Genomic DNA, 23859 nt, shown 5'->3' with positions numbered 1-23859 from the left:
CCATCGGCACGCTTATGGCTCCGCGGGAGGGCACACACGTGCCATACACAGTGCTCACCAGCGGCCTCCAGTTCACAGCATTGAATCAACTGCTTTCTGCTTTGTGTGTGTTTGTGTGTGTTCAAACAAATCTTGCCGTTGAGACAGCACGCACCCCAGTGTGTGCATTGTGTACATAACACATGTGCTAACGAGAGACCGAGAGAAAGGGAGAGTGAAACTGAGAAAAGGCAAGGAGGGGAAAGAAAGTAGAGTGGCTGGAGAATATTGTTCTACTTCAAACACCTTAACGTCCTGGGCAAAGAGGGGTGCGATGTTTGGAAGGCAATGCTGTCGGCTTTCGATGCTCATATTTCCATTCGTTTCAGATCGATATGTTACAATACGGTGCCAACTGGTCGTGGATATGCAACGCAATACCTTTGCAGATATTTTCAGAATGGTTGGCAAAATTCGATTAAAGGTAAACACCTTTTATTACGTCCCCTGCCTGGCAGGGTGTGGGGTAGGAGTGGGGATACAACATTTGAAACAACAACAACAACAACACACACACACACACACACACACACACACACACACACACAGATACAGAGAGAGCGAGAGAGAGAGAGTAGGGGGAGTAGAGAAGGAAAAGGGCACTGAACACAAACTAAACAAAAAACAAACAAAACAAAACAAATATGGAGGGAGAAAGTATCCAGACAAAGGAGATATGGGAGGATAGGGAGGAGGCGGGAGTTGGGTGGGGGTGGGGGACAAGCAAGTCAGCAAACACCCCGGCGAGCGACAGACAAGACAAACAAAACAGATCTCGAGAAGACACCAATGCAAAACAGGCGAGACTCGATACTTTTGTCCCATAAACGCACACACACACACACACACACAGACACACACACACACACTTCTATTATATTTACTACTGTTATTTATATTTACATTGTTGAAGGTTAATACTTGTTGATATGCATATACATATTCTCCTTCCCGTGACAACTCATTCAATACACATCACAACCTCTTTAGACTTTTTCTTATAATATACTTTTCCTCTGATACATAACATGAACTTATTTTCTTTTCTTTATTACACTAATATTCACATGCATTCCCTTTCCTTTATACACTACTTTACTCCTTTCCGTCTAAAAACACTTATAGTGAATAGAAGTTAAACTGAAGAAAACACACACACACGAAAGTAATAAATAAAAATCTGGGGAATTTTGGAAAGTGTACTGGCCAGAACCTCTCCCACTTTCACCCCAAACCTCCCCGCTTGCTCTCCCGCTTGTCCTCCCTTTCCCTCCGCCTCTTCCGCCTCCCCCTCCCCCAACGCCACTTGAACAATGCGGCTGTGGCAGACCAGAGAGCAGCTGTGCACACATGTTGACACTAACGACACTGACACAGGCTGTGGCAAAAACACCCACCCTCTCATAATACAAAGACTTAATCTCTCTCTGTCTCTGTCTCTCCAAGCCTCAATGGTGGCCAGATGAGTTGCTGGCTACCAACGTTGCCGACTGACCATGACTTGACCATAACGACCTAACGAAGGGACTGGGGACGGTGGAGCAAGGGGTGGGATGGAGGTAAGTCTGGAGCGCGCGCGCGCGCGCGCACACACACACACACAAACACACACACACACACACACACACACACACACACAAACACACACACACACAAACACACATATATATAAACCGCGAACGCGCACGGACACGCACAAACACAATGCGGGTGCGCGAAGCATGCAAGAATGAGGTGTTGATAAGGCGTTTGCTATGACAGACAGACCGACAGAGAGACAGACAGACAGAAAGCAGGCGTTTTTGCGTGTATGTGCATACTCATTTATCTGCTCAGCCATTCTCTTGCCCACCTGATACCAAAGTTCCCCCCACCCACCCACCCGCCCCCCTGCTGCTCCCATTCAGATATAGCGTCTTGTGAGCAAGATAAATCAATATATGCTTTTCTGCTTGACATCCCTTCTCGTTAGCGTCTTGTGTTCCACATCGAACGCTGGCCCTGCTGCAGTGCGTGTGTCAAATCAATAATCATCATGGGGTCACTTGTGGATGTTGGGCAGTCCCTTGTTACCACTTCTGCTCTCCATGTGCAGCTGGGAAAGCCTTGCCGACAGTGCAGACCATCTCTCGGATGAATCTACGCTAGTAACAACTGTTCACAATGTGTCTATATTTCTTCTCCATACAATTTGAATAATGGTAATATATACGCGCGCGCGCTGCGTGCGTGCGTGTGTACGTCCGATGAACACAACCATGCACGTGCGTATGCAATGACGGTAATGACATAAAAAGGCTAAAGTATCCCAACAATCCTTCTCAAACAAGTTACTAAGGTAACTTTTCCCCCTTTTCCCCCCTAAGTGGGGGCTTTGGATTCAGCGGCAGAGCAGTGTTCAAAGCATAACAAATAAAATCCTCAAAAATTAAACAATTTGTCAAGCGCAGTCGTATTCAGTCACGACACTGTCTTTCTGTGCTTCAAGCATTCCTTGAGTTTTGAGAGAGGACTGATATGGCACCTCTTCCCATTTTCTGAGGCAAATATACTTTTGTATTTTAGACCAGGGCTAAAAACTTAAAGAATTCGTCTTTTAAAAAAAAAATTGAAAGAAAATAAATGAAAAAAGGAAAACACAACAAAAGTCAATTACGGAAAATATGCACACTCACAGCCCCCCTACCACCCCCCTCTCCACCCCCTGCACAAATCGTAAGTTCATGCTCTCCGTTGCCACACTCTTTCCGAAGATTCCAATTCCCTCTCTCTCCCCTCTCTCTCTATATCCAACTCAGCTACACACATGTATATCTCTCGCGCTATGAGCGAAGCCCTGGCATCAGACTACGCAAATACTAATCCGCGGAACTAAGCAGATTAAGGTTCTGAGGAGAAGGAGAGAAAAAAACATCAGAGATTTATCGCAACCCCTCTCTGCTCTCCCTCTACTCCAGCTGAGGAATCCCACACGGTGCAAAGCGCGCGATATCCGACGGCTATCACCTTTGGCACCCACGTTCACGCCACGAGGCTACGGTTTTGCAAATCAACCGTCTTCAGTCTGACCCCCTTTGTCTTTGCCTACGAGGAGCCCCCTGTGGTGTATGTGCAAGCACAAGGATCAAATACCCGCAAACTATCATTTGTAGGTAAGTTAATGCGATGAAATCTGACACCTCTGCATAGTTATGTTCATTTATTCCACAAAGCTGCAGTTGACATACATTATACTGTGTATGTGTCAAGTGTCCTTTTTCAAGTGATCATCACAAATATATATATATTGTAAACATTTATATCCATTTTCAATGCCATTTCTGATGATCATGTGACTATTGTAAACATTTATATCCATTTTCAATGCCATTTCTGATTATCATGTGACTATATATAGAAAAAGAGATCAAATAAGCCAACAATTAAAAGTAAAAGAAAGCAAACAGATGAAATATATAAACTATCAAATAAATAGATCAATAAACAATAGTTCGGGGGGGGAAAACAAAAACAAAAAAACAACAACAAAAAAACAACAAAAAACAAAACAAAAAAACCCAAAAAACCAATAGTTCGAGACACAGAACGCTTGATTTTGTCTTTCAAAAATGAATTACAGATCCAGGCTGCCATGAGGTTACCCATCAGAGGTGACCAGCGGTACTTCGGTAGTTTACACCAATAACAATGGTGTATGGTCCTATTCAACATAATCATACGGGACTCCGGGTACACTGCTCCCCCCCCCCACTTTTTTTTTTATTTTTTTTACTGTTAACTGCTTCGTTGTGGGGTCAAACTGAAAATGGCGACGTCCTAATGAACCCACCGACACTGATGACACGAGAGTTTTCTAACGATTCCGGTGAGGCTTACTGGTTCTCACCGCCTAAAGTAAGAATTCAGTATTCCCAGTTTTGTGTGCGGAAGGATTTGGTACGTTTTTGTTTTGTTTGTTTTTTTATTCCTCTCCCCCTCTGCCACCCCAAAATCCAAGGCAGCATCGGTTTGAGGGTTGCGGAGTGATCCACACCACACTGGAAGACATCAGACAGATTGACTGAAGGATCAAGGAGGGGCGAGTGGTTTTCTTTGATACTGACCAGGTGATAGGCAGGCAGATATATGCAGATCAGAGGGGCAGGGGAAAGCGTGTGGTTTTTCTATTACCCCCAAGAACGCAGGTGTCATCAATATTGAAGCCAAGCGCCAGCCAGTAAACAACAAGGGCGTCAATGCACAATGAACGCACTGACACCCTTCAACGAATCCCATGACCGTTGACGCACCCCCTCCCCCCTCCCCTTCTGTTCCCCCCACCTCTCTTCCTCTACCACCTCTCCCCACGTCCAAATCCAGGGCAAGCCCGAGGAGCCATGAAATCAAGCACACCTTTATCACGCGGCCATGCGTGCTGGGGCAAGGTATCTTCACGGATCAATGCCTCCATCCTCACCCCTGTGCAACCCCCCCCCCCACCCACCCCTTCTATTCTCCCCCAACGAATCATACACCCCTATCATTTTCCTGCATCCTTCTTCCCCCAAAGGCATTTTACTTCTCAGGTGCTCATTCTCCCACCATGACACCCCCCCTTTTGACCGAGCACACTGTGCTCTCAGCTCCGTACGGGAAGGTACAGTTTCCATTCGAACCAGCGTGATCACGGTCGGCTCGGTGGATGTTCGTTGTGTCTGGTGTCCCCAATGGCAACCAAACAATTGTTGTTGTGTGATTGGCAACAACAGGAAAACGCTTGACAGTGTTGGCCTGTATTTCTCAACACAGCAAAACACAGCGTGGAATAGGTTACCTTGGGGTAGGCTACCCATGGGGACATAGCACAAATGGTACAGATATACGAACAATATCCCCCTCTCCTGTGGTGGCATACCAAAGAATGGGACAGGGTATACCCCCCTTATAGTTGTTCTCAACTCTGGAGTCTCTCCTGCCGAGAAAAGCGAACGCTTTAGCGTGTATGAACGAGTTGGTCACAGACGAGAGAAGAACAAACCCGATAGAAATAATTAATGTTCCACAACGGTGAAGAAATTTATATTCCGCAACGGAATGACCAATGCAAAACACGCAGATTCGGGGCACGCTTAGTGAACACTCATCATTAAAACAACAACAATGAATAACTATAAAGACAGATAGATGTGTGTCTGTGTCTGTCTCTATCTGTGTGTGTGTGAAACACTTGTCACACAATTTATGTTCAGTGTTGGGCTTTTCAGCTGGTGTAAATAGTTTCAAAAATACAAATCGAGCACGTACAGTAACGGTGGGAAACACAGAAAGGAAAAAAATGTGTGTGGTCGTGGGCCAGGGATCATGCGTGTATGGGAGAATATAGAGCAAATACATAACTAACTTTTACTTCTTTTTTTCTTTTCTTTTTTGTTTGTTTGTTGTTGTTGGGGTTTTTTGTGGGGTTTTTTTTGGTGTTTTTATGTTTTTGTTTTTGTTTTTTGTTTGTTTTGTTTTTGTTTTGTTTTTTTGTTTGTTTTTGTTTTGTTTTGTGTGTGTGTGTGTGTGTGTGTGTGTGTGTGTGTGTGTGTGTGTGTGTGTGACACAAAAAGTGAAAATCTGGGAAGATCACGACATCAATCATCCATTATCCCCATCCTCCCTACTCTCGTTCACTCTCGGTATCAGTACGTGTTTGCGAGAATGGGGGAACGGGTGGTCAGTGCACTGATCCAAATCGACCAGATCTATCCAGTTAATTTCACGATTCCAGGCGACACACCCTTGAAATCTCTTCGCCCGTCCTTCTATTCTCTTCCTGGATTTACCTGCTGCGGAAGAAAAAAAAAAAAGAAGAAAAAATGTAAACCTACATATACTCATCACCGTAAATCCCCCTCCCAGGGAATCAGTTGATAATATCTTCACACTCAAGGTAAGAACATGGGAGGGTGGGGAGACATATTGAGGGGCTGGGGGGTGGGGAGTGTGGACGACCAACCACCTTGATAACCATCTTTACATGGAGCAGTTGTGTGGTACCCATGACGACTAATACCTATCAATCATCTCACCGAGTCACTGTCATGGTGGTTCCGATCCAACGCGTCATTAAAACTGTGTATTGTCACTGGACACGGGTGGGTGACACCTTTCATCCTCTCCATATCTAAAGCACCACAGACAGAGCAATGCTGAGTGATTTTATCTGTTCAGACTTCACAGTCCAAACCGTTTGTGGGTAGAGTCGATCCGAATCATCACTATTTGATATTTGAGAGTTGGGGGCGAAGGGTGTGTGTGTGTGGGGGGGGGTGCTTGGCAGGGTGGAGAGGAGGTCAAGTCGTCAGACAGACACAGAGAGAGAGAGAGAGAGAGAGAGAGAGAGAGAGAGAGAGAGAGAGAGAGAGAGAATGAAACTGAATCAGGATAAAATTCTATTCAATGGGTCCAGGATATGAAGGATTGTGAACAAAAAAGATCAATCATTTTTGATACGGGAATCGGAAGTAAGTAAGTTAGCATATAGCATGACAATATTAATTAAAATGCAATATTGAATTATACAGTATGACGGTAACAGTATATGATCTGTCAAGAACGGACTTTTTTTTTCCTTTTGAATATTTGACGTAAAGAATATAGCAAAATGCTTGATTGGGTTTTCATTTCTTGCAGCCACAAGTAATAACAGTTCAAAGTCGCTAAGGTTTTTATAATACGTAGCTGAAATAAAACTGATATCTAAGATCATCAAGGCCAGGACAAAGAATATGCACAATGAACTTCATCTTAATGACAATTCTGCACAAAGGACATTTCCACAATGTGTTCTTCAAACATAAAACGATGTACTGCAATACATGAAATTCCAAATCGAAATCTTTTCAGTATTCTGAGTCCCCCATATGGACACAGCCACACCCGGATTCGTTTGTCGTCTACAGGGAACCATCGATTTGTAAGTCGTCTGGAGACCACACACCAGAGGAGACCCTGCACTGCCGCTGATTCACTTGTAATATTCAGCAGTGTCTGTTCTGATTCAACGAACTGAGGACACCACCTACAAGGCCCCCTACTGACGAAAATAATCGCATTGTCGCGGAGCCAGACTGAGTGAGCATCCTCCCCACAATATCAAATTTCACATACACTTCAACAGACATACAATTTCCAATTTCCAAATTGACATAATACCTTTCCTATGCTTTTTTTTTTTTCCCCAAAAACACGAAGCGTCGATGCACGGCTCGATACCCTCTTTACCGATCCGGAAACTCAGAAAGAGGATTACGATCGGGGACGGCATAGCAGACAAGACCCCCCATGTGAACTTCAAATGACGACGGACGGGTCTTGGCCCAAATCCAACGGTGCCGATGGCTTGGCAGTGTGGTTCGTGCCTGATGTCGCATACATTATCAGTTGCTAGGTGGTGGCTAAGCCTTGTGGACAGCTTGATGGGAAAATCAAAGGCAATAATGGATATCGGTTCACCCCGACCTCCCCCCCCCCTTTTCTCTCTCTCTCTCTCTCTCTCCCTCTCTCTCCTAAAATACAATGCGTAGGGAATTCGGGTAATCGCCACAATTACTGTTAAGACCCGTATTCGCAAGAATGGTACACCCGTTGACAATAAGTCTTTATGGAGAACGTTTTTTTTTTTCAGTTTCTGCTTCATTTAAGTTCTGAGGTGCTTGGCTGAAATGTTGTGGTTACCGCGCGCTTAAAAAGGAGTATATAGATACGTTGTTTTCAGAGTTAGTCAACTTCATAATTTTTCCACTTCTTGTGTGTTGTGTATGTTGCGCGCGCGCGTGTGTGTGTGTGCGCGCGCGCGCGCGCGCGTGTAGGTTAGCTGTAAACACACAACCTATGGTGTGGAAAGTAATGCGCTCTTGTAAACATCAAGTTCAATTCAATTCACTTGTGATGAGACTGAACAACACACACACACACACACACACACACACACACACGCACACGCGCGCGCGCGCACAGAGAGAGAGAAAGAGAGAGAGAGTACACAATCATCACCTGTTTGTTATGCATTGATTTCAACACCTGTCTGCATGAACAGAACTCTCTCGCTCTCGCTCTCTCTGTCAAATACACACACACACACACACACACACACACACACACACACACACATACCACTCTCTTCTCTTTCTGTATCTCTCACACACAGGCACCCTATCCCTCCACCCTCATCCAACCCCATCCACAAACACACACGCACATACATCATTCTTTTCCTATCTCTCATATACACACATGTGCACACTCTCCCTATGTCACTTATACACATGCGCACACCCTCCCTTCCACATACATTCACACATACTAATAAACGCACGTGCGCGTGCGCACACCCACACCCAACAAATAACACACACACAAACACACACACACAGGTGTCCACCTCACCTGCCACAAATTAGGCTGGCACTTTTCCCCATAGGTCAGAAACAGGCGTGAGCACCGTACAACATCACAACACTGTCTGTACACAAGTCTGTACGCAATCCGCCACAAATCTCCCTCCCTTCCTGATCTCTGTTTCTGTTTCTTCTTCCTTTTTTTTTCTATCTGTTTTCTCCTCCAACTCACACGTTGAGCTGAACGTCTCTCCTTCCTTTTTTTCTGTCTGTTTCTCTTCCAACTCACAGACTAGTACAGCTGAACGTCTCTCCTTCCTTTTTTTCTGTCTGTTTCTCTTCCAACTCACAGACTAGTACAGCTGAACGTCTCTCCTTCCTTTTTTTCTGTCTGTTTCTCTTCCAACTCACAGACTAGTACAGTTGAACGTCTCTCCTTCCCTTTTTTCTGTCTGTTTCTCTTCCAACTCACAGACTAGTACAGCTGAACGTCTCTCCTTCCCTTTTTTCTGTCTGTTTCTCTTCCAACTCACAACTAGTAGAGCTGAACGTCTCTCCTTCCCTTTTTTCTGTCTGTTTCTCTTCCAACTCACAACTAGTACAGCTGAACGTCTCTCCTTCCCTTTTTTCTGTCTGTTTCTCTTCCAACTCACATACTAGAAGAGCTGAACGTCTCTCCTTCCTTTTTTCTGTCTGTTTCTCTTCCAACTCACAGACTAGTAGAGCTGAACGTCTCTCCTTCCCTTTTTTCTGTCTGTTTCTCTTCCAACTCACAACTAGTACAGCTGAACGTCTCTCCTTCCCTTTTTTCTGTCTGTTCCTCTTCTAACTCACAGACTAGTAGAGCTGAACGTCTCTCCTTCTTTTTTTCTGTCTGTTTCTCTTCCAACTCACAGACTAGAAGAGCTGAACGTCTCTCCTTCCCTTTTTTTGTTTCTTTTCCAACTCACAGACTAGAAGAGCTAAACGTCCCTCTTTCCGTTTTTCTGTCCGTTTTCTCTTCCAGTTCACACACTAGTAGGGCTGAAAACTCAATGGCTTCTCTCCCTCTTTCTCTCCTCTTCTCTCCTTACTCATATTTCCTTTGCTTTTTCTGTCTTTTCCCACTGAAACACAAGTCTTTCTCTTTTTCTTTCTCTCTTTCTTCTCCTTCTCCCTCCTCCCTTTTACTTCTGTTACACCTCGTTTCCAACTCAAACAAGCTGGGACGAAGCACCCACCAGGCCTCTTCTTTCCTCTCTCTCTGTCCTTGCCTTGGCAGTTTTATTTTGCTGTTTGTCTGTCTTCAGTTCTCCTCCCACTCAACACGAAAGACGTCCTGAAACTCTTGAGCAACTCACTGAAGCAGGTAGACGGATTTAGGTGGCTTGTCCACTGATCAACCCAGGAGCAATCCTACATACAGGAATTAGTTTCAAGAAAGTTCAATTCTCGGGAGTCTGTGTGTATGGCACAGCAGCACAACACACAACAACCCCCTACACCCACACCCACCCACACAACTGCAAGTAGCAGTATGTGAACAACTTGAGACTGGCTGACTACTGTACTGCACTGGAGCCCTTGATCAAACAAGCAAGCCTCGCTTCTCGGAGAAGCCACCACCACCACCTCTACCTTTTCTTCTACCCACCCTCCTCCCAACTGAACCGCAGTTAATTAATCGGGTTTTCTGTCACAGTCGTGCACAACGGTAGTTTCCAATAATTCCTCTGTTTTATGTTTTCTTGCTACTACTTCTTTTTTTTCTTTTTTTTCTTTTTTAACACAACCGAGGGACGAATGATTTCTCCTTGTCAGTGTTCCGCCGCCTTTGGTGCGAAATAAAACGACAAATTTAATATTACACGATTAAAATATCAGATGTCAAAAGAATTTCTATCGGTCGATTTTACAAGAGAGAAAAAGAGAGGAGGAGGGGGGCGGAGTGGGGGCGGGGTCTGGGTGAGCAGAAGAAAGAGGAAGGAGAAGAAGAAGTAGCAAAAAGGGGAAGAAAAGAAAAGAAATATCTAAATGAAAAAGAAACCCTGTTCTGAGAAACGCGATCACACCGGAGCGGTACAATTCTGACAACAATGCGTAAGCGCCGGGATCCTGTAACGCCTTTTATCGTTGCAGCTGCAGCAGCTGAGGTAACAGCAGTACTATAAGTCTTCACAAACCAATTCCCTCCGAAAGCCGAAGAAGATAGCGAAATTTTTAGACCTATCTCACACGCAGGTAAAAAATAATACGCAGGTAAATAGTTTATATATATATATATATATATATATATATATATATATATATATATATATATATATATATATATATATATAAGACCGTCTTCAACTACGCGGGTCCGAGTTCTTCAACCTGTGGATGAACCAGGCACGAGTGTCAGTCTGAACGGAACGGCTGGTTTGAGAGCCAGTGCCGGCTAAGCCAGGCTTATCTCTGCTGATACCTGTGGCGCGCGCTGGGGCCGTTCCGTACCGAACCGTGTACCCAACAGCAATGGTACGGTACAGTACTGTACTGTGCTGTACGTACAACTCAATGCCACCTCCACTGCCCGTTTATCTCACCCCCCCATTCCGTTTTCCGACAGTCTGCGAGTGATTAGCTGTAAAACGGCTTTCTCTCCATTCCTTCCTCACAGGTTCCGCCCAGCAGACTGTCTGGGTTTGCTGCTTCCTTCATTCCTTCCTTCCTTCCTTCGTTCAGGCCACTAATCTGAATCGGCTGTTTTCACCATCACATAAATACCAACACTGACAGCAACCCTCCCCTACCCCTTCCTTTACATTTTCTTTCCTCGGGTGCTTTCAAATACGCGCATAATTACATTGTCATGAACTTCAGGTGGCTTTCCAAACGCGCTAACAACTACAAATGAAACAGTTTGTTTTGAATTATAGTTTTGAATATGGACCTTTGCCCGAAAATTTTTTTTTTTCAGCGAACTGTATTACATCAATGATTTTTTTTTTTTCTAAGTCCACTTTATGCTATATTTTTGAAAATTCATTTCAGAATCATTTCAGTGAGCACTCCAAACAAATTCTTTAAAATTCTAAAGGAAAAAAATCTCTGAGCCATCCGTTAATTTCTCTTCAGAGATTACAAAGTTGATTTGTACGTGAAAAACCAACAACTGCACCAGACCTATTCCATTACTTCCAAACAAAATAAATTTTGTTCGAACTGGATACATTGTAATGTTCATACCATTCCTCGAAGTTCTCGACTTCAGTCTTTAACACCCACTCAAGTCAAGACAATAGCCCCACCACTACCCTACCACCACCACCACCTGTGCACCCTAACGAACTACCTTTGAGCAGGTTGGATGCGGCCGGCCAAGGATTAACCACAAAACGCACAGTAGTCCCTGACCATTACTAACGTCCCGAAGCCGACGTTTTTGTGAACACCCGCACAATACAACATATTTTTGATTTTTTACCACCGCTGTTTTTCTGCTTTTGAAAAAAAAAAGTCAGCTTTTGCTTTATGCAATACTAGGTTCACGTCATCCGTTACGGGTTTTTGACGAGCATGGGACTACCATAACTGTACAGCCATTTGTTCCAGTCCTGAGGAAAGCGAGCCTGTATACCAATCGGCAACGAAATCGAATGTAAAAAGTATAAGCATCAGAAACATTAACGCTTGCCACATACACTTATAACTTCAAGAACGATTTGCTCGATCCTAACAAAAAACAACAACAAAAAACCAATAACAACAACAACAAACATAAATGTTCGCAAATTTCATACACGTTTGAACTGATTTCCTTTCGTATGCCTCTTGCTGTTCGAAAGCGAATACTCTTCCTCAGAAAAAGAAATGAAAGAAAGAAATACCACGGATTAGAAGAAAAAATCATGAAGTGAACAAGTTGTCCCAAGTCCCGGAGGAAGACAATTTCCTCTCCTAACCTGTACCCCTCTAAGCTCCAGCGCTCACACAGACACACACACACATACACACACAGAGCAGACACGGGCAGCATGCGACCCTACTATAGAGTCGGACGTGACAAGCCGTTAATTCCCGGTGCCACCAACAAGTGATAAGCTAAAAGCGGGTGGGTGTGGGGGGCCCCCCAAAGTGATCGGCAATCGAGTGCCACCGGGCGGGTGGATTATTGGCGACAACCGTGCCTCGATCGTGTCTCCCGGCGGATGGAAATTGGCCATAAAGCAGCGGGCACTGTCAGTCTGAAGACTCACAGGTAGGGGTGGTGGTAGATGGGTGGGAGTGGTGGTAGATGGGTACGTAAGCGGAGGTGGAGAGGGCGGGGGTGTGGGCGAGGGAGGGGGTCTCTGCTGGGGGTAAAGCAAATCAGAATGCTTGACACCCTACACCACCTCCATCCCCCTCCCCCAAGCCCCCCTCTGCCACTTGTTCGATCCGCCAGACACAAAGTGGGACGGGACCCCCTTGATCGCCTTGGAGTTTTTATATACACAAAACCTATAGTTTTCTCACACACTCCTCTATATCATCCACCTCTTGCTCCCTACGTGTCATCCGACCTTTTTTTTTTTTTATCCGCCGATACAGAAACTACACAAGCACGCACGCGTGTACCGTTCTCACTGGCATGACTTCAAACAGTTCTGGTTTTGTCCTTCATGAACATAAACACTTAAACACTGGCGCTCTCTCATCAAGCTGCCTGGGCATCAGAATGTCAGCCGTCCAGCATACAAACTTAGCCAAATGGACAATCGTATACATTCCACGTCCGTTCAAACCCCCACAAAACGGACCATTAGTATGGCGGGGGCGCAGGCGGTGGAGAGGCTGGTATGGAGGGGGGGGGGGTGAGGTTGCTCTGGTGCTCCACAACAACGTTTTTAAGTTCCCCTTTTAAGTCAGTCTGGATCCTACTTCATTCCTCCCCCACAAGGGAGAAAAAAAGAAAGAAAAAAAAAGAAGCTTTTAGCTTCTGAGAGAGTCCGTCTCCGTCCAGCGGGACCGAGTTCAAAGGAGCGTTAACAAGAGCAGCAGCTGACCTGACTGATCGCCAAACAAACAGGCCCAGCCACTTGCAGTAGCGCACAGCAGTAGGGCCCAGTAGTGGACAGACCACAATGAAACAAACAAGGGCAGCGGCTAGTATCGCCCGGACAGCAAGTGGACACAGTTCGGATCCGGTGACGCACTGAACCCTCTTCCCCCTCCCCTCTTCCTTCTAATCCGCCAACACGGTGCGTGGTGACAAGTGCCCAGCGGGCCACCTGATCCGGCTTAAGCCCCACAGCGGTGACTACAGCTGCACGTGCTGCCCCACTGCTGCTTTCGGGATGAGGGAGAGGGAGGGAGAGAGAGGGGAGGGTGAAGGAAAGGAGGGATGGGTGGGTGGGGTGGGGGGGGGGGGGAGGCGGAACCGGGCAGCAGGCTGGTCAATAGTACAACAAATCGATAAGCGATCGCTTTTGTGCCGGCCTTAGTTGTGTAGTACGGTGGTACTACCACCTTCTGCAGGTTTCCAACCACGCAGGCAGTAGTTGTTGGTTCCAGTATGCATCCATGCCTAAGGTCCTTTGCCTGCCAAAACACAGATTCCCATATTTCCATTCTGTTATCCCGCTTATTTTCGGATACAAATGTTCCACTTCAAACATCCCTTTTATCCCGTTTACTTTCTGCTACAAAGGTCCCACTTCAAACCTCCCTCTCCTTTGTTTAATAGGTGACCAAAATGGCAAGACAAAAAAGGCTAATCCGAAAGTTCACTTCAGTCAATCTGCTCATCAAATCAACCGAGAACTATCCCCCCCCCCCCCCCCCCCCTCTCCGACCGATAGAATGTCACTGATTTTAAGATCACTTCCCCCAAACCTATGACTGACCAAAGACGTTAATAACTTCTTTTGTTACATAATTATATAAAACGACGTCACTAGTGATGGGAACTTTAAAACATTGAAGGATTTCCTGACACTGCTGACAAAACGACAGTACAGTCAGTATGAACATGGGAACATTCTGTGGTCTGCTTTGTCAAAGCAATTCGGCGAATCAGATTTTGTGCGAAACAGAGGTGGAGGGAGAGAAACCGGGCGACAGACAAAACAAACACAACAGAACACACACAAATTCTTTGATCCATTTCATATGCAAACATGGAAACTCTATGCATGAAAACAAAAGAAATGCACGCTCGTGTCTGTTTCATAGGCTGAATCTCGCAATCTACTGAAATTCAATCCCTGTTTGCTTTTCACGTTAACAAGTCACTCCGAAATGCATCTGTCCACTGTGAAACGATGATCAAAGACAGACAGACAGACAGACACAGAGAGAGAGAGAGTGTGTGTGTGTGTGTGTGTACGTGCGTGAGTGTGTGTGAATGGGAGACAAACAAAAACCGACACAGTGAAAAGAAAGAGAGGAGATACAGACAAGTATATGTATGTTTGTGTTAAACCCTTCACTCTCCTGTTCCGCACGATTGCTCAACAACCAGATGGCCAATTTCACCCTTTTAGTAAAGTCCGATGTGAACACGCCAAGCTTCAAAGGGGGCGCATACTGATCTTTCACTTTCCCTACAACTAAATTCCAGTCGCAAGGCAAGTGACTGCAGGCTAAAGCTGTCGATTTCGCACATTTTTTTAAAGGCACTCGTGGGTGCTGTCTGTTGCTATGGGATATGTTTCTACAGTCATACCAATTTTATTTAAAGCGTAGGATCTCAAGTGAGCTTATTCATAAATCGAACTGCTTTGAGATTTATGTCCCTATACTTTAAGTGTCTGTCCCTGAATCATATCTTGTCGTTCACAATCCAGCCATAGATGATTAAAATGGGGAGCGGGGGTAGGAGAGGGTGGGGTGGGGGAGGGTAAGAGGGTACAATTCAATGTGTTTACCATGGGGTGGGGTGGGGTGGAAGGGTAAGAGGGTAAGTGTTTACCATGGGATGGGAGGGTGGGGGGTGGTAAGAGGGTAGAATTCAATGTATTTGCCAACTACCTAATTTCCTGCAAACATCACAGAAAGGTTAGAACAGCGACGTAATCATCTGCTATGATCATCCTGTGGGGGAAAAAAAGTGGGGGGTTGGAGGCAAGTGCGACGGGTGTGTGTGTGGGGGGGAGGGGGGGCAGTTTCTGTCAATGAATGACTCACGTGCATGCATTATATGCTTTAAACTGGCTCAACAGATAATCTAATGAACACTTTAGCTGAGGGTTGTTGGACAATTGGTTTAAACAACTTACATACAACAGCAACACAAACACAAGAATTACCGGAATACACACACACACACACACACACACACACACACACACACACACAGGGAGAGAGAGTAGATGGACAAACGGGGAGACAGACAGACAGAAAGGACACAAAATAAAAAAAATTCATGAAAGTGCAACGCGAGTAAAACTGGGTCAGTTCCAGTATAATTTTTAAAAAGGTACAACCAAACCTACAGCCCCATGTGCTAGCATGAAACACAGAGCGAAAGTTGAGGGGGCACTGAATGTATACATGCAGGTCAATGAGGCCGATCCGCCAACACAAACTATATACTACCCGAGGCAGAAAACGCCTAAGACAAGCAGATGGCGACTGCCCTTTCGTTTAGTGCGTGGCTGAGTGTTGGATTGCTGGTTTGACCTTGAAAAACTCTTGACTGAAAGCGTGGCACAGACTTTCTATCAGTCGGGTTGAGATACTCCTGACACCTTGCAATGAATTTTTATTTGGTTCCGTTTCGTGTGTGTGTGTGTGGAAGTGTGTGTGTGTGTGTGTGTGTGTGTGTGTGTGTGTGTGTGTGTGTGTGTGTTATAAACTAAAATGAATTACAATAGTGTGTATGTGTGTGTGTGAATGCATCTGTGCATGTCTATGCGCACGAATATGAATGTGCGTGCGTGCGTGTGTGATGACTAAAAGAATCCCTTTGTTTACACACTGGTAAAAAATAATGATGATGAAAGCGGGGTTTACTTCTCTGGCATGTATTCCATGTTCTGGCTGAAAGAAATGACCGTCAAGAAACAAGTTTGCTACAACAGAAGTGCCAAAGCTGTCCAAACTACTGTTGGGAAGTAACAGAAGTAACGACCCTAATCATAGCAACAATGACGTCGATGGTCACAAAAGAGGGGTAAGCTTCTCTGACAGCTATCATGCCATCAAACAGCCTGTAAAGAGCAACAACAAAAGTCTTAATGCCACAAAAAGAACAAAGCGCAACAATGACAAACCAACACGACAATAACACTTATCTTACTATTTCTTCTCCTTGTTTTTTCAGTACCAGTTACTCTACCAACTCTTGAATTCCTCCTAGGACATCGGCAGTGCGGAAAACAGGATAGCGCACGATGCCTGTCAGTGCCGGTCGGTCGGCCGGCTTTCCAAGAGATCCCCTGAAGATAATGGAGGCTTAGTGCCACCTAAAGACCCCAGAAATAATCACATAACCACCATTGAACCGTCACTCTTGTCCCCTCATTTCTTCCAGCCGTTCCCTCTGCACCGGCTGTCCCTACTTTGAAGGTAACAATGGTCCTTCCGTAACAATGGTCCTCTGTCAACGAGGCCCACCTCCTAGCTTGTCTTGACAGCCCCGCTGGGAACTCGACAAGTATCTGAAGGGGGCTCTTGTGCCAACCCCTCAAAAGGCAGTAAAAATCACGTTTAACAATTCCCCAAGCAAGGAGACCAAAAACAACAAAAAAAATCTCTGACTTACTGCAAGACAATGGAAGAAAAGGAGAGGAAAATATGGAGACAGAAAGAGGGAATAGAAGTTGGAAGGAAAGTAAGGATGGAAAGAAATCAAAGAAAAAATTGTGCAAGAGGATGGGGTGGGGGTGGTGGTGGTGGAGGGGACTCCTAAACATGCTTAAAAGAAAGAAAAAGAGAAAGAAAGAAGGGAAAAAACTGACAGAAAGAGGGTTGTGAAAGAGAGAACATATTCTCTGCCTTTTCCACCAATCAAAGGAAATGTTCAAATCTTTTCACACACACATACACAAACACACAGATTTTCTCTCTTTCTCTCACTCTCTCTGTCTTTGTCTTACAGCCTCTCTGTTCCCATCTCTCTGTCTCCCCCACTTCTCTCTCTCTCTGTCAATGTCCCTGTCTTTTTCTATGTCTTTCTTCACCCCCCCCCCACCCCCCCCCCCTGTTCTCTCTGAGTCATTCACTCAAACTCCTGCATGCACACACACACACACACATCTGAATGAACACAGCCCCACCTCTCCCAACCACCCACACCAATACACACACCAGAGCTAAATGAATTAATCATTCCTCACACATTAACTGCTTCACCGGTGGGACAAGAGCTGTTAAACCGCACAGAAATTTCTCTCTTTTCTGCAGTGGTTTTCTCCTCACACATATACCCATGCACGCACATGCACACACACACACACACACACACGAACAAGCTTTTCACAAGCAAACTATTGCACTAATGATGCTACAAGAGCTGTTGAGCCATGCAGAATTCTCTCTTTTTCTGTTATGGCTTACTCCGGGCACGTGAATTAACACGCATACCAACAGTATACACACACACACACACACACACACACACACATACACATACACAGACATACTGATGTACACAGAGTTTATCAGATGTTCATTGGAATAAATCTTTTTTTATATGGGGTGGGGTAATGTGGGTTCAGCAACACAGCAGTTTATAAAAAGAAAATATAAATTAGATACACACATTATTGATACAGACACACAAGACAAAATGCATGCAAGCATGGACACACACACACACACACACACACACACACACACACACACACAAAACAAAATTGAGGTGGCGACAGCATAAAATACAACAACACAAAAGCATGTGCCCAGACATGTTTTGCAGACAGCAACAAGCGCACAAAAGAGCAGCACAGCCTTATATATACATCTTTCTCATCCAAGCGTTCACGGTTTTGTCTACCTGAAAAATAGCAAGATACAAAGGTACATACATTTAGTGATCTACTGCCTGGCTGTCCCCCTCTTCTTCTGTTTCTCATTTCATGCCTCACTGAACCCATGCAGAACACGATGGTCAAGCCATACAAAAACGCCTTACCATTTCAAGCCATACTGAATGGAATAGAGAATCATCATAATGTCCTCATAAGCGGACCTGCTAGTGCCTGAACCCCCTTCACTTGTATACATGTTCGCAGAGTGCCAGGCAAGACGGTCAATACAAAACTATAATCAAAAACCATCAACCATTTTCAATAAACACTGAATGCATCACTGTATGTGTCCAATTGTCAACGGTATAGAAACTGATTTGGAAATACAGGGCTACACACACATGTATGTAAACACAAACACACACTCATTGCACACACTTATCTGCTCATATGATGCACACAGGCGTGTCACACACACACGCGCTTGCTCATAATTACAAATGCACGCATACGTGCAACACACACACGCACGCACACACACACACACACACACACATGAATCCACTGGATGACCCACCCATCCACCACCACCATACCCATAAAACAAACTTGATCCAACAACCACGAAACAGACCCGAAATGATGAAAAGGATATGAACACCGTCGTCATCAGACCATGCAGCATGGTAAAAGATCACGTATGGATTTGGAACTTCCTGTCTTTGAATGATAAATGAGAAAATAGTTCTCGAAAAAAGTCGTAGTATATGGCTACTGATGTAGTGGGATAACAGCAGTCCTATATCATGTACGAACTTGTTCATATGCAGGCAAAGAAGAACAAATATACGGATACATGAGGATTCATGTGTGTGTGTGTATATGTGTCAGTGACTTTTTTTCAAAGTACCACCAGACTGCGTAACCCAATCTGCCTCATACTGTTGAAAACATAGTCTAAAAACATGCAAATTACTTCATATATTTTAACAGGTTTTGTTGTTGATTTTTTATGTGAAAAGCAAGCTGTATTTTGTTAAATTTTGCTTTTTGTTGTTGTTTTTTGAGTGGTAAAATATGCAACTATGAAAAATCATGTGCATACTGGGAAAAAAAAAAAAAAAAAAAAAAACAGATAAAGGAAGATATCAATCAAAAGGGAGGAGATGGGGGGGAGGGGTAGGGGGTGGTAGTAAAACTAAATGAAAAAACTGAAAAAAAGAACAAAACCCCTATTAAAAAATAAACAGATAACACAAAGTGAAAAAATAAATGAAAAAGAAAAGAAACTGGGACAGAAAACAGTAACAAGCCCAACAAGAAGAAAAGCAAAGAAAGAAAGAAAAAATTTTTTTTAAATACAGCTCAGTCCCCCCACCCCCAACACCCGCACCCTCCCCACCCTACCTATCCATTATTTTTCAAAAGACAAAATAAAAGATGATTTTTTTTTTTTAAACAAAAATATGTATATCATAACAACTTCATCAAAAAAATTTTAAATTTTTTTTTTAATTTTTAATGTTAGGAATGATAGTGGTAAACAATACCATGTTGTAAAAAAAACCCGAGAACTGACAGAGAGAGGACAACACAAGCAACACAATAGCAACACCAGAAAGAAACAGAGAGACACAGGGACACTCGACATTCCAAACAAACACACACCCTTTCTTCCTCATTTAACGCACACACATCACACAAAGTTTACAAAAGGAAACAGGTCACTCTTATGAACAAAACAAATGCACACACACCTACCAAAACACACACACACACACACACACACACACACACACTCACAACCTCAAATGTACTCACTCATCAGACTTCTCCGACCGATTCTCCCACGATGCCCGAGACGTTTTGTAGTCATGTGGAAGTGTGGCACGAACGTGGCTGTTGATACCGTCCTGTCGGTTGAAGCCACAGTGTGAGTGTTCTGACTGACCAGAAAAAGGCTGTGATTTGGACAGCTGCCGATAGTTGTCAATGTAACGTCTCTCCTCAAGAATGGCATTCCTGGACACGGCACCCACTGTCCGCCGGTACCTTTTGCTGGGGGATCTGCAAGGTGCAGAGACTGGTAAAACAGTGGGTCAGAACAATAATAATGATTGCCTGTGATGTGTGTATATGTATGTGTGTCTGTGTGTGTGTGTGTGTGTGTGTGTGTGTGTGTGTGTGTACCTGTTTGTTGTTGATTTTGTGTGTGTGTGTGTGTGTGTGTATGCGTGTGTGTTTGTATGTGGAAGCATTAACTGTTAACATCTCAGAATTCATTTTTGTTTGTTCACTTACTGGCCCGTATCCCTTCATAAATTTCAAGGAGCAGTTAGTAGTACATCAATGAAAACAGGCTATATTCCCAGTCTGAGTCAGAGTTAGATACCCTTTGGCAGGATCACGGGAAACAAGGAAAGAGGTTTAATACACTTCTTGATTGAATTCCACTGTTAATTCATGCATCTCCACTTTAGGCCAATTACAAATGCCAATGAGCACTTGAGGTGATTTGAATTTCCATGTTATGATGTGGAAGAGAAGAAAACAAAACAGAAACAGATTTAACTTTATATGCTATAGAACTGTGCATATCATGGCCAAAACATATTAACTTCAGTCTTATGGCTATTACAAATGAACTCCAACTCTTCAACTGAATTTTTGTTTGAAAATCACTGTCAAAGTACAAACACAGCAGCAGCACATGAAAGCAATAGAAAGCTTCCTGATTCCTGCATTTTCTTTTTTTCTGTTTTGGGGGGTGGTTTTTGAGGGGTTTTTTCTACTGTTTGTTTTTAGATACAGGTAAGTCTGCACTTTGCAAATAAACACAAAAATGTTCACTGAATAAATACACTGAAACTCTTTTGCACAGAACAGCAAAACGTGATCAACATTCAAAATTGCAACATCTCAAGTCCAAGCCACAAAGCTTGAAGGAGAGGGGGGAAAAAAAACCCACAAACGTAACACATGCACATCACATACAGTCTGTGCCACAGCAAAACATGGAAATCAACACCAAGTGCAATGACGTACCCAAAGTAACATGTGCTGCAATTGATGAATGTCATGTCAATACTCATTACACAGCATTAGCTCCCAAACCACACATACACACATATTAGAAGTACACAAACTCTTCTTACTTTTATGGAAGTTGCCTTCATTGCGTCTACATCTGAGATTGACTGATCTGCATGAAACCATTCAAACTAATCTATAAACTATAATCTATAATTAAAAAAATTCATGTCAAGAAAAATAAAATCAACAAGTTTATAGTGACTGTATAGTGTATGTATTTTTTTCAATCATTTAACTCTACAACCCCTAAATCAATCACATATCAATATATATACTGTAAATTTTAAATACAATAAAAAGTACTTGTTTAAATTTGGAGGCAGAGTGTGTACATTTTTGTACAATAATCTCTTTTTTTTTTCTTTTGGTGGCCGGGGTGGGGGGAGGGGGTGGCAGGGAAAGGGGGACAGAAGTGAGAGTGGAACAGGGCATGCTCACAACGATTCAGAGAATGCAACAGGCAAAGAACAGCTGACCATCAAACAAAGTGCAACTTCCACAAAAGCAAGTCACCAGACCATACCACCACAATGTCAGTATCAGAATGCAGAATATCTTTTCCGAACCTTACCATTCCTCTTGATAATAAACTTGTCTTTTTCCCATAAATTAACATGCTCTATTTGCGTATCTTCACTGCCCAAAATGAACATACTCCTAAACTGTCACTATTTCTGACATTAAATGTAACTATAAATTTCTGTAACCTTAAACTACAAAGTGTACTCAAGAAGTAAAACAGTGAGAGGGGAAACATACAATACCTGGAAAAGGACCGTTCTAGTTTGGCACGTCTTCTACTTTCTTCTAATGATTGATATTCAGTCCTACCGCTGAAACAAAGTGTAAATACAAGGTCACAACTAAGCTCTTGCACTGGATTCAACAGAAAGTAGATAATACTGTATAGACTTTAGTGGAAAAGGTGATTTCCAGAACTTCCTGCTACAAGTGGAAACCATGATAATGCACTTCAAATGCAGGCAAAACCTGAAAAAGCAGTTCAAATTCAGGGAAAAAGGAGGTCATTATTCGTAACTGATAGCAAAATCCAATATTCCACTGATTCAGAAAAACTGTGGATCTTCCATAACATTCCACGGAAAACAGGGAATGTTCCACACCTATAAGAAACAAGGAAATATCGCATACACTTGATGACACAGAAACATTGCAGAGCTATGTGAAGCATACAAAAAAAAATTTTTTTTTTAAACTTGAGAAAAGTGTGGACATGAGGATAGGAGGTGGTGAGAGAGAGAGAGAGAGACAGAGACACAGAGAGAGAGAGAGAACACATTTTGAGAATAGGATTGTTAGAAATCTGGTCAATACAGAGAGATGTTATACTGTCCCAAAATGATATTTTCTATCGACAGATGGGGACACAGCATAGTTCTAGGTAACTACAGGTTAGTGCATGGCTTTGAAAACAAAGGGAATAGCAGTGAGGAAAAATATTTTTTTGTAAATTTAACTTTGGTGAAAAAGAAGCATGACACAAGTGATGGAAATAGATGCAGATTACATATCAAGCCATGGGGATTGGCAGAGTAGGCGAAACACAATCTAGATGAAAAATAAAAGCATACCACACAACTTCTGGATACTCCTCAGCTTGGAGGGGAAAGAGGATAGCTGTATCAAAACTCTGGGAAACAAGCATTACCTAACATGCAGCTCAGGGGTACAAAAGGATATTGCACTGCCTTGGGCAAAAATAGCAGATACATCAAGATTCATTAAAAAAAAAAAAAAAAAAAAGAGAGAAAGGACACATACGCAGCCCAGGAGAAACAGGCAGATATTGCATATCTTCAAGTGGAAAAAAAAAGGAAACACAGTACTGCCCAAATAAACGTATACACGAAACCAAAAGTCAGAAAGATGATACTGCAAAGCTTTGGAGGAGCAAAGGAACATAACTTTTAGGGAAAGGAGAATGCTACAAGTTCAGCAAAGGAAAGGACTTATCACAGGTCGACTTCAAGGGAACACACAAAGAAATCACAACTTCAGAAAACAAGAGGGCAAATAATTTGAGGGAACACAAGAACGTCACAAATTTGGGAAACAAGAAGATGAATTACAACTGAGGGGGACACAAGGGCATCACAACTGAAGCATGTAGGAATTACAACACCATTCAAGGGAACAAAAGTCTACATCATGGTTTGAAGATTAAGAGGACACACAGCTACTTTGGGAACTGAGGAACTTTGGCAACACAATCACCAAGCCAGTCCTATAATTATCATAACTGTCACCAATCTTTTTTTCCCCACAAGTTTCTCTAAGTTTTAGAAGAAGTCTTACAATGGATGCTTACAAATTTTATATTTCAATACTGATTTCATATTTAATCCTGCTATTATATTGAAATAAAAAAACGAATCACTCAAATTTCCTGCAGATAAATAAAACCATCCTAATCCAAACAAATGCAAGAA

General features: G+C 43.4%; 1 protein-coding gene across 7 annotated transcripts in view; it reads right to left on the bottom strand.

Annotated features, from left to right (window-relative positions):
- The window catches only part of LOC143293449 (tyrosine-protein phosphatase non-receptor type 4-like), a 138004-nt gene that overhangs the window by 72894 nt on the left and 41251 nt on the right, over window positions 1-23859 (bottom strand). For 5 of the 7 annotated variants that reach the window (XM_076604320.1, XM_076604313.1, XM_076604316.1 and 2 more), the window contains 2 exons: window positions 22174-22242; window positions 20138-20383 (listed from right to left, as the gene is read on the bottom strand). In XM_076604320.1, coding sequence (XP_076460435.1) covers window positions 20138-20383; window positions 22174-22242 — 315 coding nt within the window. The remainder of the gene's footprint in view (window positions 1-20137; window positions 20384-22173; window positions 22243-23859) is intronic. The other 2 variants (XM_076604318.1, XM_076604319.1) reach the window with 1 other exon arrangement.

This window comes from Babylonia areolata, chromosome 19, assembly GCF_041734735.1.
Source record: "Babylonia areolata isolate BAREFJ2019XMU chromosome 19, ASM4173473v1, whole genome shotgun sequence".
Lineage (NCBI taxonomy): Eukaryota > Metazoa > Mollusca > Gastropoda > Neogastropoda > Buccinidae > Babylonia > Babylonia areolata.
The sequence above is the reverse complement of the archived record's forward strand: the minus strand, read 5'-3'. Positions and strand labels throughout refer to the sequence as shown.